Below are 17,712 nucleotides of genomic sequence, written 5' to 3'. Positions count from 1 at the left end.
AAACTTACCATCGAACTAACAGATGTATTCATGTACACATTTATTTCTCACCCATAGCGTTTGAATGATTATATCATTTGGGATTACCAATTCAGACTATAATCCAAAAATAACTTCACACCAATGCGATCGCAGTGAGTTCAAGTCTAGCTCATGCTTGCTTCCTCTTCGGTCGTTAGTGGGAAGGTCTCTCGGAGTTTGTCCACAATAATGCTGGCCGCCGTCGCATAAATGGAATATTCTTCAGTAAGGCGTACAACTCCAGTCAAACAACATTTCGCACTCCTGAAGTTATCACTGCAGTTTCTCGACAAATCAACTTTAAATACAGTCCTGTATGAGATGATCTCTTCATGACGTCTGTCTTACTGTTCCTGTGGAAAAGATAAGGGCCTGTGTACGTGTATAGTTCACCTAAAATAAATTCCAAAAACAAAGCAAGTGTCAGTGGATGAACGTAGATGTAAGATCGTAACTGGTTTTAGATAGTCCTTCATAGCACACCTTTTCTATCATTAATATTGAATTTTGTTGATTTGATTTGCAGAGCATCCCGATCATATGCTTGAGGTATTCAGTGTTTACTCCCAACAGGCCTGTTCAAAGGAGTGCGGGGTTCAAGGTAAGCATAAGGCTGAACGTAACTGAGGATAAACTCTCCCTGACATTTGCAGTTGGCATCAAGATAAAGGGAACGCTGGGGGAGCCAGAAACGCGATCTCGTCCGTTCAAGAAACGGTTGCTGTGAGTTGTTGCTTGAAGGCCCTATCTGGAGGAGCCTAGCGATAGCGTTGTCAGTGGTCTGACTGGATTTTCCACGCTCTTACACATCGGTACATTGTATACGTAAAAGCAGGAACAAGGAAGAGGGTTTACGAAAAGCTGCAGAGCAACACTACGCCAAAGTGAATAACGGTATGAGCAGAAAGCACGCCGTGCCACCCACCACCCAGCGTAGAGAGACAGCTCGGAGAGGAATGATGAAGCTATCTGGTTAACGGAACACACGGCTGATGAAGAGGGCAGGCGAAACAACCATGGCATACTGACAGCCACTGGCTGCCGGTTAATGGCAGGCATTAATCTGACCTCACGTGCCCGGAGAGATGACCCAAAACGCTAAAAACACTCTGCCAATATTTTTGTCTCTAGTGTGGGGTCATTTGAAATCACATATGCGTTGGCAGTTTTTGACCTTCTTTTGGTTAATCAGAAATTGATTTTACTGTGATCTTCTAATCGAAGTTCAGCTTTTGGGGAAGTGAGTTGTAATTGTTTCCATGGTCGGCAGTACACAACGGAACTGATTTGTGTATGTTAATACATCGTATAGTTGATTCCATGCCCAAGGGTACACAGAAGAACTGATTTATCTATTATGCTATATCGTGGCTTCAAACATGTCTTCCTCTAACAGCAACTCCAAACTGTTGCGAAAGATATCTATGGTGAATCGCCCGCGACCCTTCAGGGTGGTTCTTCTGGGACAGAAAGGAGTTGGCAAGTCAGGTAGGTTCTTGCGTAACCTTAACTCTTAAGTACAACATTTAACGACAGTTCTTAAAAGCATTATTTCCATCTCTGTTACTTTTAAAGAAAATGGTGTACACTATAGGTTAAAAACGAATTACGAAATAGTATATCATCGAACTTTGGTGAAACTAATCCCTGAAGTCTGTTCCAACAAAGAAAAATGGTGACTTTTTTCAGGTAAATATTATTCTTTTATTTTGCAAATACAATTATGTTTCCATTTTTAGTCGTTTCACCATGGGACGTTTGATTATTTCTTTCCAAATTTCCTGTACACAGTACCGCAACTATTATGTTTTTAGAACTACTTCTTAAAAAAAATGAACTAAATCTGTAAACATGTCATTATTTTGGTCTTATCATAATTATATGTACTGATATTTGAGAACCATACTAAACAAACACCCCCAGGCTCTGTCCGGTTTTCTCCCATCAAAATGCTGGCCGCCGTCGTATAAGTGAAATAGTGTTGAGTACGGCGAAAAACACTTATCAAAAAAATAAATAAATACTAAACAAACATTTCATCGTTGATATTCCCAATTATTATCATATGCTGGATATTGCCTCAATGTGAAAGGCGGACAAATATTTTTCTAAAACCCACCAGTATTTGATTTCCGCCCATATAAGAATTTAGTATCGGGCTGAAAGGCGTCGCAAATATTTGCCGAAATTAAATTAAATCATAAGAATGAACCGCGACATAATTCTTGAAAATGCCTAAACCTTTGTAACCCACCCTTTAAGAAACAAAAATGGTCCCATTTACGTCGCTAAAAAGCGCCGAAATCGGCCAACTTACTGTTCTAAGGATGTAATCCGTCATTAAATTACCCCACCTCCTATCCCCCAACATACTCACCAGCCCGATGGATAACTTGGCTATATAACGTTGATCTCCCCCGTATATCAGTGAGGTCATAGAATCGAATCCAACTCGCGCTGGTTTGTTAGCTTGTGCCTGATGAAGGATGGCATTTTGCATCAGGCAATACAGTTTCTTCCATCAATAAACCATATCGCTTCGTGGGATAATCAAACAATTCGTCAGTAAACACCATTAAACGACAATCAAGTGAATAGATAAATATGTCCTCAGCTTGCATATTCTGCATTTTGAAATATTTATCTTCATGCAAATAGTTTCACCGCTGGCGACGGGTGAAATTAAGAGTCTTTGGCGGCTATAGAAATCGTTTTTCATATGAGTTATATGTGAAAAACTTGTATGTGCTTATGTTTAAAGTTTAGTGAGAGTGAATTTACATTTGTTTGCTGAGAGGTATTTTGTTCTGTTAAAACACCTTGTTACCTTTAACACTCTAATGATCACGAATCTCCATGGGCAGAGGACCATAGCCTTAGGTCTGCTTATCCTCTGCTAAAAAGCCTGCACATTTGACATATAGTGACGTAAACATAACTATTTAAATAATCCTGGCTGACCGATGGAAACGACCGTACTATTTCTTGGCGGGAAGTCGTAAACAGTAAATGACAGTTGACATGTACAGACATCCATAGCTGACAACAACGATGCGTCATTAAGAGATTTTTTTGTTTGCAGCTTTCATTAGAGCCCTTATACCTTGCACATATGGGTGGACATAAAACGTTGTGTACATTCCCCTTCTTCCACCATAAGTTGGTAGAGCGTCGTCTTCGGGAGCGGTAGATTCAGGGTCAATCCTAGGTCGAATCACACCTAAGACTTTAAAAGAGGAAGTTGTAACTTCCTCGTTTGGCGTTCAGCATGAAGGGGATAGTGCAACGACTGTTTGACCCGTATCAGTATAATGGCTCGGGCGGGGCGGCTTACTTACCTCCGGTGAGTCGTCTCAGTGAAGCAGCACTAGATAAAAGAGCTGTCCTGCGTCAAGGAGGCACATTGCATACACCCTAAGGATTCCTTCGTCGTCATATGACTGAAAAATTGTTGAGTACGACGTTAAACCCCAAGCACTCACTCACTCACTCTTCCACCGTATGTGGGGCCTAGGTGACAATTTATAACAGTGCTCACATGACCGGTTGCATAGACCACTTTGTCATAATATATAATCTATACCCTGTGCGCGTCAGTGTGTCAAAGGTGGGAAAGTTCATCAGCAACTTGCCAAAGGTCAGTGGTTTACATCAGCCACTCCGGTTTCCTCCACCCATAAAAAAATTCTGGAGCGTGGTGTTCAACAACAATCAAATAAATAAATAAATTTGTTACACTCGGTGTAATTGTACAGGTGTATAGTACCGCTTGGGAAAGCCATTTCTCTTTCACGTTTTCCTGGACTGTTTAGGTTATTTCAGTTACAGTTTTCAGGTAGAGCACTTAAAACAGTAACCACCACAATTATGATGAGAAATAGATGACGAGTGAAATTCTCTCTGCAGTAAACATTTTTTCATGGAGGAAAGATAAACACACCCTTACCCCATCCTATTACCAATGGCTTCTACATGTATCTTATTTTTAATAGCAGGGTACAGCGCATGGCTCTGTGTTCAGATGGTGAACTAATTGCTGGCACATGATATGCAGGTTCAGTTCAGGCTGTAGGGAATTTAGATTCCCTTGCTCTCATTGTGACAATAAGTGATACACCAAGGGTTGTTTATCCATTTCACATTCAAGGAGGACCACTTCTCTTCCACCAATTTGGAATGCCAGTCTGAAAGTAAGCTAGCAGCTTGTCAGTGGTTTATCTCTGGTTTTCTCTAACCATAATAAAACTGACCACCAACCATTGTGCAAGTGAAAATTTCTGAGTATCATGTTAAAAAATCAGTTAAGAAAAAGAATAATACCTATTGCTCAGTTCATAGGGTCACTAAGTATTTGTGTAGCCTACAAGTTGCCTTATTTTGATAATAACTAATTCGGATACATGTAAATGGACATACTGTATCCAGAGAGTTACTCAGTCTGAAAAACAGACCTTATCACCATCACAACATTGTTTACAACCATACATTGTCTTAATATATTGAAAAGCCTAAGACTGATTGATAAGTAATTTTCTTCTAGTGTACATGTAGTAAGCTTTTAAACACATGTATACCAAGATGTTTTATACTGATTATTACTTAAAAAATATTACAAAATGAAAGACATTTAATTTAAAATTATCACTGAGCTGATAATAAAATAACTACTTGAGAACAAGGAGCAAGATTTAGTCACATAATTCATCAAAGTCATTGACCTATTGGCTCGGCGACCCAGAATCTGATGAATAAGTGTTGTAAATCATTTCTCGAAGATCTTTAAATTCTTTCTGAGGAGATGATGCAGGTAAATGTTTGTTAGATGGTTTAAGTCAAAAGTTTTCTCCATCTTGCCTCTCCTACAAATGCAAATTTGCATTCCCATAATTGAATTTAACATCCACAATATCCTGGAATTCGTAGTCATCCCTAAGACACCCTACGGGTATGCCTCTCTTGTTTAAGGCTTTCACCTGAGACTTTGTAATCAAGGTTCACCAGTGGTGACATAACGATAACAATGGGGACATCGAGTTTTCTGTCTTAAAGACGTCTAAAAGCGACGATCTAGCACAACAACTGGAGTGGTGTAGCGGATTAAGCAATCGGCTACGGACACGTCATGTTGTCTGATGGAATACAGCGCATTTCTAAACGAGATAAGTAAATTCTTACAAAATAAGTCTAAATCGTGAGGCAATGTCATAAACAACAGAGACACGTGACAGAAATTAGAATGATAAACGGCCTTTTTACTCTGATTTTGCATTTATGCAAATTGGGCATCTCCCCATTCAGTTTAACCAATAAAAAATCAGTAAAAGCACGTGACCGTAGAAAAAAGACGTCAGAGTGCACAATGAAATCACCACGTAAATATAACCCTAGTCCATACAACTCCCCCGCTGCCTCAAACATGTGGGCAGCTCTTTTATCCCGAATTTGTGACGAACAATGACTTCCCTGCTAATTTCCTCAAATTCGTTTTCTTTATACGACATCTTGCTTCTGTCATTTCTGGTTTGATGATAAATATTAATGAAGGCACATCCCCACTTCAACCAATGAAAATTGGTAGTCTTTTGCGAAGGCTTTTTACACGTATGGATCATTCATTGGCTAACACTGATTACATCACTGTCTACTTGTATCAGGGTATGATGGGAATTTCGACAGCGCGTACAACCTCCGGTAGGTTAGGATGGTCTGGCGTGAGAGAGTCAAATAGTGATTGTACTTATAAGAATTACATGTATCTAATCAGCTTTTGTGACGTTTTAATCTTTCAGCACTCTTCAGGTCCATTAAAGGGTGTGTTAACAATGTTTCAAGTGTTTGATTAAGATTGATTAACGAACATTTAATGAAGTTGGAATGTGAACACTTTGGCGAGTACTAAAACATTAACACTTGATAAAAGTGCAATTAGTCCTCCTGATCTTTACAGCGTGTTAAATGCAACTCTTTAGTTTTAAGAGTGCGTGTTCTGCGATGGAGTGCAAATTTGTACATATTCAGGTACAAGCTGTGAACAAGTACGAAAATTAGAAAAGTTTTCACACTTCAATCTCTGCAACTTTGTCTACAATATGAAAATTTTGTATATCATGTGACATAATATGCTTATATAGGCCTACTATTGGGTAAAATAAACAATCATTTAAATCAGACATTATGACAGTAATCATTAAGTCAATGTGCATAACAACATGTTTTTAGCCTCCAACATTATCCAAGTAAACGTTCTGCATTGGATGAATATCTTTTTAAAAAAATGTCCGAAATTGCTTTGATATATGCAGTGCTCTAAAACAGAGAAATTTATTCAGGCAAATTTATTATGACACATACCCTTTCCGTGGTTGATTAATTAATTTTTTTAATAAATATCTTAGTGCTGACGAACTCACTGACTGATCTTTCTATTTCTGTGTGGATATATTTTTGTCCCTGTTCAAATAAACAGCACCACAGTTTTGCATCTAACCTTACGTTGCACTCAACACGTTTACGTTTAACTGTTAATTTATAAGCAAACAGCCTCGCAGATTTGCTTTGCCATTTGACGAATGGGAAATGACCCTGTTACCAGCAGCTATAGTTAGTTGGCAGCTAGGCTAATGGTGTACTCACTGTGGACGCCAGCATACCCTTACATATCACCTTGTATATTTAGCTAGAATAAGATACCATCGGGGATAAATATTATAGTAAATTGCCTTGCCATCGGTCCACCATTATCGGCTTATCTGAAAGGATACAAACTTTATTACAAGGCCCCCTAAGTCTCTCGCAGCTACCAGTACGAATATCTCGATTTACAAGACCGTTTGCTTCGCGATAGAAAGAATTTTGCCACATTCGATGTGGATGTTAAGATTAATCTAACGGTATTTCTTGGCTGCGACAAACAGTAGGATTGCCAGAAAAACTACTTCGCGTGTGTTGGCACTCAACCATCCAACACCATTCATCCTGGATTAGAAATGTTTTCTAACTCACAGTAAAATATCTGTTATACTGTAGCCAGATTGCAAACACATAAATCTTACTTTGGGTAGCTTCTCCAAAAGCAGAATTTATGGTCTCTGGATGTTGGCTGGGCAGGGTTGGTAAAATGATGGATAGATAGCACGGTGTCTGTTCGTTGTAATAAATCAGTCCTTTTACTTCATTTAGCTGACAAGAGCGGTGCCAACAAAAACATATCATATCACCTTTTTTTTTCATAATAGCAACTATGTCATAATGTGGATGTTCTTAGAGAAAAACTTATCATTAGATTAAGTGATATTAAAACAAACAGTTTTCGTGTCGCGTTCTCCATATATTCTACTATAACAATTGACAATTTAGCAAATATAGTTTTCACGTAAATCATGTCAACAATTTACTGCAAATAGCTACAAATACTATGACTAAGTTTCTGATAATATATTTTAGGTAAAATTATATAGTTAGTATAGCTCCGGTTGTTGTCATTTTTTTTCTAAAATATGCATAAAAAGTTGTGGGATTTGGCTATATAAAGTTGGTTAGATTTCACTGCTGTGAGAATCTTTCTGTCTTTTATGCTCGAAATGCGGTGTAGACCGGCAAGGGCCTAGACATTAACAAACGTGTGACATTCATTTCTCTTCCTTGATTTCGTGATATATCAGAGGTAGAATTGTAACTTAATAAAAAAGTTAAAAAGCCGATTATATATGTGAACAGATATGAATGATAACACAAAAATCGTCATTTAAACTTCACCATACGCTTTTAATTGTGTATTGTGTTGTATATGCCACTTGGTTCAAGACAGATTAATTACAGTAACCCAGTAAGAGAGCGGATGCACGTCTGGTGGTTAAAGGCTACACGAGCGCATTGGTTTTCCTTACTATTTATGTAGTAAATTTGTCAACTTCAACTTCAAAAATATACATCCCCTATCTTTCGCGTGGTGCCACGCCATACCATCACTTGAAGCTTGCACTTTTCTCTTCAAGGCAGCAAAAAATCAACCTATAGCCATGACCACCATTTTTTGAGCTGCGGATGCTGGAAGTGAAGTCATGCATTTTTAACCTCGGTAACCTCCACTGGGCTGGGTAATAAAACCAGGAAAAAACTTTTCAGTTCTATTCAAATCAAAACAAAATCTGATGTATTTTAACTGGATTCAAAATAGCTTGTGTAGAAATTTATAGTCAATCAACAACTTAATGTCTGTGTCAGTATTATCCAATCAGTGCTTTTTTCACACTTCAGTTCGGAGTCAAATCTTGGGCCCGATTTCCCGAATTGCACATGTGTAAACTAAAAGCGCTTGTCTTTCACTCACTAGGAGAATCGATGTGCGGTTCAAACCCAGCCTTAGTCAAAGAAGCTGGCTCGTGTGGCCATTGCCAGTGCCTAACGTTCGTTGAGTTCCATTTGTTCGTCACTAATATTCTTGTGCATATATGTGTACGTCACGTGTTGGAAAGTTCGTCAGTCCCTTGTCAAAGGTCGATGGTTTACTCCGAGCACTCCGGTTTCCCCAACCTATGAAACACACTGAAATCGTATAGGTGAAAAATTCTTGAGAGTGGTGTTAACAGCAATCAAAAAAATTACATAAATTAACCTGTAAATAAAATTATTATTTATGATTTATCGTTATTTCTCAGCTCTGACAGTACGCTTCCTTACTCGACGTTTCATTGGAGATTATGATCCACTCTGGGTACGTCTATTAAATACTTCGTCACAAATCGTTTCTGTTATTGCTATTATTTATATCCTAGATAAGAAACAATCAATTCAGTATCTTGTTCCAACATGTTTTCTTGCATTTTTTTTGTCTTGTCATTTTTGGGGGGTAATTTGGTAACTTTCATACTAACGGATTTCTTAAATGACATCAGACTCAAGATAAAGTTGAAATATAATAAGTGAGATAATGTCACATCGATGTTTGTGCAGATTTATGTGTATGTCATCCTTGAACTCGAATTATTGTCAAGTGTTAGCATTAATTAAAATACATGTGCAGTAGCTTTAATTTCCGCAAGAAAATTTCTTTTCTACCTCGTATATATATGTATGCTTCTTTACCATTATTTCTAACATCATTTCTTTTAATTTAACGTAGGTTTGTTATATTCTATGCAAAAGTAGTGGTTTATTAACTTTTCTTTACATTTTGCCAATAGGGTATTGATTAAACTCTCCTTTTATCAAATGCTAATTTTACAGAGGGCAGTGCGTTTCCTTTTTACTTTTTCTTCCAGAAAAAGTGTACACGTGCACCCGATGTGTGGATGGTGAGACGATAACGTTTGAAATTCTGGATACTGTAGGAGTGGTAAGGATAAACTTATGTGACTTCATTAAACATGGCATATATTTTTAGCAAGAATTCAAGATAATTCCATGAAGCCAGAGAGATGTCAATAAAATGACCTGTCTTATCTTAATCCATATATATTTATTTTTGTAAATTGTTTGGAAAGATGAAATACATTAAATCGATTAAAAAGACATTAAATAAACATGTCTCAAATACATAATTTTTATATCTAGTCAGGCTCTTGTTAGGTTACTCAAGAGTGCAAACGCCGACTATATATAACCACAGACAGCTTAGAAGTCTCTAATTATACTCATATTATAGTGTGCTTTCGCTGTAACAAGAGACATCTAATGTGTTTTCACAACGATAAGACGACGTGATGAAATCCAGTTGCTATACAGGACGGCTGCTCTTTGATCCCCAGGACTCCAGAACGAACGGAATTAACCCATGCCACTTAACAGCTTGTTTATCGGTAGTTCTCGATTATCACAGACCACCATGTGCTTGTATACCCGCGTGTACCACTGTGTCAGAGATATTTCTATAATCGCATAAAAAGACTATTCAATTGACGATCGAAAACGGCTTCAAAAATGTATATATGCATGTTCTTTATTACATCGACCTAAAATTAGTATGCAAATGTCATGCTATTGTAAGAAAGATTTCGGCCAGACACTTTTCTCATATTTCAACTGAGATATTTTCTAATTTAAATTAGAAGAATCTGAAACTTACATAGGAATACAACTGAATTTCGCTCATATAGAAAGAAGACGTATTTCTAATCTTTTGGTGTTTGATTCATGTATCTCAAATATACAGGCTTTTCACACAAGTGAAATGATGAAAAGGTGACAGTAACTCTTTACATAGCCATCTTAATTCCCCATCTGATGATTCACTGACACTTAAATTTCAAGACTCTTTCTGAGTTTTGCTTGGTTAGATCCGAAGCACAGTGACATTTTATCAAATGAATTGTTTTTCTCTATCATCGTACGTTTCTCACGTCCTTACAGCGTATAAATTTAGTAAAATAAAGAAATCGATCTGTGTAAATTTAATGGCTTGAACGTTCCTACCACCAAAAAAGGGTAGGAGATCTCCTTATTTAAACACCAGCGGCACATCGATATTACTCACATAGCACAGGACACCTAATGTTCAAAACTGGTTTAAGACTTAATACCAGTTTTAACTTTAAGTCAAGATTTAAATTTAAAAAGAGCCAAATTAAAATTGTGTTACATTATGTTAAATATGAATTAAACCTGTTGCTGTTATACTTTGTCTTTAGACTACAGCATTGGCTGCAGAGTTTGGCTAAAAATTTAAATATAAAATATGACGTAATACCAGTATTAGCTAATACACTTTCGAACAACTGGGACCAGGAGTCACAGATAAATCTAACGGTGAGACGGCTTCATATGTCTTCCGATGTCACATTTTAGGCCAGTCATACTCTACAGTTTTCACTTCTCCGAACCACATCTCAAGTCAGCTATTTCCTGTTTCATTATATTGTGTTTGCTAAGCTTCTCAAGCGACAACTCACTTATGAAATTGCTGCTCCAACAACTGTTAACATAAAATTCTCTAGCTTGTGACATTTGGTTAAGTGTCTAATCGTTGTCATTTATGCACGAACAACTTTCGATACACGTTCAGTTCCAACAGGTACTGTCACTGTTTCATTTGTTTCATTGCTTTTACTGCATTTCACCAGATGTGAAAAATTTGTATTAACCGAAATTGTAGCCTACATCTTCCATGCAACACTATACATTTCTGTCACATTAATAAAACATATAGGCGAAGCTATCATAATAAAATTGGTTCTTCTATTCCTATTGTAAGCAGTTTCTGAAGTATATAGTCCTCTTGACCATATTGCCTCTCAATGTATGTTTACCAATGCTTATAAGAAAAACGAATTCTGTGGCTTTGAAATTAACATCCCTTTGACGCAACCGCTGGGTGTAGCATTCACCCACCCTTAGGTCTACACTTATGACATAATGTCTAAATATCAGACTATGCTTAAAATAGTATATGTTTGTAAAGACAAGCACAAGTGGTGGATGTAGATTGGTATGTTGGAGATAGTCTTTATTTACTGCCCCCGTCAAGATAAAGCCTGTAAAACTGTAGTGTAATCCTATCAAGCCACTTGCGCAACATTGATATTGGTTTTAGACAGGCTCGAGGTTTGTCTTCCAAGAAGAGTTTCAGTGTTTCTCTTCTGCTGGTTTATTTTAGTTTAAAAATTGCAACAACTCTTTTCACCTTTACAGGAAGAGAGTCCTAAACTCGAGGAAAAAATCAGATGGGCTGACGCCTTCCTGTTGATATATTCAGTGACGGACAGATTGAGTTTCGATGAATGTGTCCGATTAAAATTGCTCATCACTAGCTATGCCAAAAAGAATCGACGGATCAGTCTGACATCGACCGCCGATTCTTGGAATACGAGCTATCTGCCCGTGATTTTGGTGGGCAACAAGACAGACATTGCTCACGATCGAATGGTATCGGAAGAAAATGGCCGCCAACGGTGCTGTGAACTGAACTGCTTGTCCTTCTACGAAATTTCTGTTAGGGAGTCGGTTGAAGTTTGTGCTGAGATTTTTGAAGACTTGTTTCTGTATTGCAAAAGACCAAAAAAATATAAGACATCAGGCAATGGGTCTCAGATTCCTCGCCTTCCGTCCAGTTCGGATCTGGAGTCGCAAGATTCCACGTCTCCAACGTCAACCACACCGAAAGCCTACAACCGTCGACGACGCGGGATAGCGGGTACACTAGGAGTCGACAGCTGATGAAAAAAATGGGCGAATTAACCATTTAAACAGTGGAATCAGTGAAGAGTGACTCTGGCCCAAGCCCATTGTTCTGTTGTAATATATCATCATGAGCACTAAGCTTTCAGTTTGTGCAACAAATCGTCAGCGCAATGGCATGCGAGAATGAACAACATGCTTATAATCAGCATTTAAAACAAAAAGTGATTTTGATTGTCATTCTTTTACATCTACAGGTAAATGTATATCGATGTTTGCATGTTCCATTAAATACTGAATGATCGATTTTATAATGATGCAAAGATATTACTCTTCTGATATTCATTTACTTGTAAGTTCTTTCATCTTTATTTCATTGTTCACTAAGTTTGTAAGCTTTATTTATTTGTCTCTGTTTTCTTCTAGCCCTGTAAAACGAATAATTTTATTCCCGTCTATACCGAATGTACATTAAGGGCAATTCATAAAAAAGTTAATGTATTTTTGTAGGTCCCACAATAGGTATTGCATTACACTAGCTTTCTTCTATATCAGCTGTACAGACAGCATAATGTACTGAAGTTCACTTTTTATCGGACATAAAGACCAACAGATACAACTCCTAAATCAAACAGCTAAGTAAAAATCAAATCTTACAACACATATTGAAAACCAGAAAACAGCATTAAACCAATGCTGCCATAAACCAATTAGCTTATACATGTACTTGTACATACACGTTACAAACTGCACCAGCAGAATAACGGTGGATTGGTGAGTCTTTAACCCTTCATGCAAAGTATGTTTGTGCTATGTATCAAGTATAACTGCCATTGTTCGATTGATGTGAAACGAGATGAAAAACACCAAACAATTTCAAGGTTGGACTTCACATACTATAACTGCAGCTTGGTCTTAGACTGTGTTTTAACGCAGCACTCTAGATTATTTCACTTATACGGCTACAGTACGTTTTATGTATTAAAGAAAAACACACCCAACAACCTAATTAGGTCCCAAGAGGAACAACACGAGCTGGATACGAACACGCGATCTTACTGGCCACTTACTAAGCGATTGGGAGGTCGTGAACTGCTCCCAATATTCGTAGAAAGTCTTGATTAAAAGCATTGATTTTCAGTTTTCAACGATAACAGCGCGCTTGGTGTTTAGTGGTACGCATGGACTCACCACGCAGATGGGAAAGTGTGCAGGCTGCGTAGTGTTCACACTGATCTGTATAACAGAGGGTTATTATTAGCAGGCCGAGCCGAAGACAAGGGAAGTTCTTATTATATACTCTCTCGCCTATCACTCACTGGTGTGTGTATGATAGTAATATGGGTCACTCCGGGGTTATTAAGATTGCTCATTCTGTACAGAGAGATTCCACCGCCCACTGGAAGAGCAAAATTGTCTCCAGTATCAATGAAATCCATCGTGAATAAAGGCAGACAACTCTTACAGTAGAGTAAGCGACGAAACATACCCTTGAAAAATTCTGAATAAAATGGCTACCTTGCGCACCAGCGTTTATCTCCGTAGCAGTATCGTCACGCGCGACCCGAATGTGGAATAGTTGAGCAGGATTCCCGTAGTTTACCAATCGTGAAGTAAGACGAAACAGGTGTGTAGTCTGACCGACCGCCATTCATACTGGTTATATAAGCGCTTGCCAGTGCTTATAAAACGATGAAAAACAATTTTATATAATCATCGGTGCGAATGAACCAAAGTCATAGGGGTGACTAAGTACTGTAGGTAGGTTCACTATGTAGCCTACTATCTGCAGGGGTTATAAAAGAACTACATTAAACAGGGTAAATTTTTGCCAGAAACTGATGATTATGGTAGTTGTGTACCCTTTAACCGAAATTTACCAAAATATGGCCATGTTGTATGTAATTATATTAAATTCATATAGTTATATTTAAGAATGAATTAATTATTATAGGTTAAATCCACACTGCAAATTTTCCAGCCATGTTGTGGCGAGAACAAGTTCAAAACAGGAGACAGTAAATGATTTTCGATTGACTGAGAACACGAAAAATGAAAAACAAATAGATTTTTTTTTTTTTTTTTTGATTGGTGTTTTACGCCGTACTCAAGAATATTTCACTTATACGATGGCGGCCAGCATTATGGTGGGTGGAAACCGGGCAGAGCCCGGCGGAAACCCACGACCATCCGCAGGTTGCTGACAGACCTTCCCACGTACGGCCGGAGAGGAAGCCAGAATGAGCTGGTCTTGAACTCACAGCGACCGCATTGGTGAGAGGCTTCTGGGTCTGACTGAGCCACGGAGGCCCCAAAAACAAATAGAAGAACATGTTTAAAACGAGCCAAAAAGAAGGAAACCTTACTTAAAACTCGAAAAGCACAAAATTTCTATAATGTGTAGAAAATGTTATGTTTATATGACTTACCTGTATATCTAATAAAGAGCTATATTTTATGAAGTAGGCCAGTGGTCTTTAAATACTTAATGACAGATAAATCGAATATAGTGTTGACTGTGTAGAATCTTGTATTGACTGTGTCTGGCATGAACAAAGTCTACACAGTCAACAAGGATATGTTTGATGCCCTATTGGACATTACATCCAACACACTTTAGAGCAGTGCCCCCATCTAGACTTAAGATGTTTGTTCACTTTGTTGTTGTGCTGAATATGAAAATTTAGTCTCTCTACCTCACTCCGCCACTTAGTGTTACTAACGTATTGATGGGGCCTCTGTGGCCTACTGGTTAACGTGTTTGCGCAGTAGAATGGACCAGGAGCTTCTCACCAATACGATCGCCGTGAGTTCAACTGGAAGTCGTAAGTCCCCTGGACTCAGAAATGCCGCCCACCGTATATAATGCCGTTGTCGAAAATGTAAGAGAAGATATTCTTGAGTAGGCTGTAAAACACCAACCAAATAATAAATAAATTGTGTACTGACAGATTTTTTTACATTTGGAAAGGTTGAGAGATGTGAAAAGTTATAAAGTCATCTTTACCGTGTATAAGAACACGTTACAGATGAATAACCAGGAAACACATCTCCACAGCAACTTTTATCATTCAATTCAAATAACCAGACCTCTCCATTGCCTAGTGGTTAATGCGTTATCGCAGGAGAATGACCAAGGAGCTCCTGTTGGCTTCCTCTCCGGTCGTACGTGGAAAGATCAGCCATTAACCTGCGAATGGTCTTGCGTTTTCCCGGACAAATGCTGTCTGCCAATGTATAAGTGAAATACATGTATTCTTAAGTACGAGATAAAACAATCAAAATCAATAAAATCAAATCAAATAAATCCAAATAACCATGGGATAATAGGGTCGCATAAAACCGTTGTCTCTTATTGCTCTTTTTTTCATTTATCAGGCTTCCGAGCTTCGCTCTTTTTTTTTTTTTTTTTTTTTTGTTTTGCAAGAAGTTGTTAACTTTCTACACATGTTCATTACCAAATCGCTTGGGCTACCTGCTGGAGTGTAAAACTTTACCCACCTGTGACCCACTTTTCGGCCATATTGGAACAGTATGGAAATGTAAAAAAAAACTTGTTTTCCAGAACCGCTGATCCGATTGCATTGAAAATTGATAGGCATGTATTAAACCACTAGAGGTATCAGGATTGAAAATTTTGTGAAAATTGGTCGAGAAATGTGGAAGCTCGCTATTGGTTATTTTAGTCACATGATGACCTGTGGATGAATTTTGAAAAAACAAAATAGCAATTAGATGTAGTTTGGTCTGCTAATTATATTGAAATTTACAATTATAGCTCATTTCAGTGTCATTTTTCAAATGTCACTTGACCGGACACCGTAATAGCTATGAAGCTGAAAATTGGTCAGTAGATAGATCAAGTACAGATCTTCATTTTCGACTGAAGGACCGTGGAGCTACGACTGAAATAAAATGCGTCTAAAAACTTGTTTTTATTCATGGTCAGCTCGTAAAATTGCCATATCTCCAAAACCGGTAAACGTAGAAGAAACAAACTAGGCATTTTTAATAGCCAACATATGAAGGCCTTTTTGACGTTTTCTGCTGTTTGGCCAATTACGTGATTTAGCAGCCATTTTGAATTTTATTGATAAGCTTAAACCATCTTTTTCCGTAAATCGGCTGATGATCTTTGGATGAAATTTCACTTTCAAGTTTAACGTGAATCGCCGTACCTATATTGTACAAAATCTTTTTCTTTGGTGTGAAAGTTGTGCTGTAACTGAACAATGAAATTAGCTTAAAAGTAGGTCAAGTCTAAAAATTGCTTAAATGAGTAAATAAACACTCTGTCTAATACTGTTTGACGGCCAAATTACAAATCTGTAAGAATTATTTTTGTACTTGGTATAGTTTTCAGGTTATGACCAAAAAACCGTCAAAAGTATGAGATATGTATACATGTGGCCCAGCACTGCTATTTGGGAGCAAGGTTTTTTTCTTCCTTTCACTGTCTTTCACCATAGCCCCAATGAACATTGCCCCTTGCAGTCACCGGTTCAAATCCAGTTGATTTCTGCCAATCTTTCTTCTCTTTTTTTCTTCAATAACCACGAAAGTATTAGGCACCAGACTACCAGGCTGGGGTATCAAATCCAGTCTACTCCTTACCATTCGTTTCAAATTCATTTCTGATTTAAGTATGGACACTATGGTTTATTTGTAGGAAATCATGATGCCGGGTATTGCTGAAATAGTTTTGTTTTTGTGGAATATGCGAGATGTGGTTTCCACAAGGTACATGCAGTTCTCTCGTTCGGAGAGTTTTATTGCCTAATATAGATTACGTCTATTTTTTCGCTCGTATTAAAAAACCTAGGGTTTTTTTTCAGAAGATCATAGAACTAATAGATTTGAACGGTCTGTGGTGGAAAAAGTGGAACGTTTTAAAAAGTTGACACTAAAAGCTGTGTGTACAGACCGCTTGGAAGCCGTATAACTGCATGCAGTTCTAGTTTATTTGATTGAGGTTTTACATCGTGCCAAGACACAGTTCACTTACACGGTCAGATTTATGCGTGGAGTAAACAGGGCAGAGCTCCGTGGAAACCACAAATCGTGACAAACCTGCTGAAGACGAATCCACAGCCGAATATGCAGGGCCTAGATAACTGAGTCATCAAGACCACTAACACATGAAAAAACATTCAGTTATGGCATCCATCGTAGTTCATACCTGCTGACATTCATACAAATCGTCCTTGGCAGTTGATTTGATTGATTCATTGGTTTTATTTAATATTATTATTTATTTTCATGCTTAGCGATACAGTTAGGTCGGTTAGTAATGTCATTACCTTATATTTAATAGTCAGTTGGCACTACATATATACTTCTATTTTGAGTAATTCTAGATCAATAACGTCTGATAATCTGCAGTCAACATTACTGCCTGCTTAAGCCATGGTGCTAGGAGGCGTGTAATCTGCTACTATTAGATAATTTACATGAGATTAGAATATAACTCTAACTAAAGTAACTCTAACGAGAAGAGGCTGTATTTCACCGGCTAGGTGTGACCATAGGCTGCCAAATATCACACTCGTCGCAGCTCTTGTTTTATTCTCTATGCTCTGA

The 17,712-nt window shown here is 37.9% G+C and overlaps 1 protein-coding gene across 1 annotated transcript; it reads left to right on the top strand.

Annotated features, from left to right (window-relative positions):
• Positions 1-861: 861 nt before the first annotated feature.
• On the top strand, positions 862-12,431 carry LOC135461447 (ras-related and estrogen-regulated growth inhibitor-like). Its single transcript, XM_064738551.1, has 4 exons — positions 862-1,509; positions 8,679-8,738; positions 9,282-9,355; positions 11,647-12,431. The coding sequence occupies exons 1-4, from the start codon at positions 1,401-1,403 to the stop codon at positions 12,169-12,171; spliced, it is 768 nt and encodes a 255-aa protein (XP_064594621.1). The 5' UTR covers positions 862-1,400; the 3' UTR covers positions 12,172-12,431.
• Positions 12,432-17,712: the final 5,281 nt, after the last annotated feature.

This window comes from Liolophura sinensis, chromosome 1 (assembly GCF_032854445.1).
Source record: "Liolophura sinensis isolate JHLJ2023 chromosome 1, CUHK_Ljap_v2, whole genome shotgun sequence".
Classification (NCBI taxonomy): Eukaryota; Metazoa; Mollusca; class Polyplacophora; order Chitonida; family Chitonidae; genus Liolophura; species Liolophura sinensis.
Note: the sequence above shows the minus strand (reverse complement) of the source record. Positions and strands in the feature narration are given on the sequence as shown.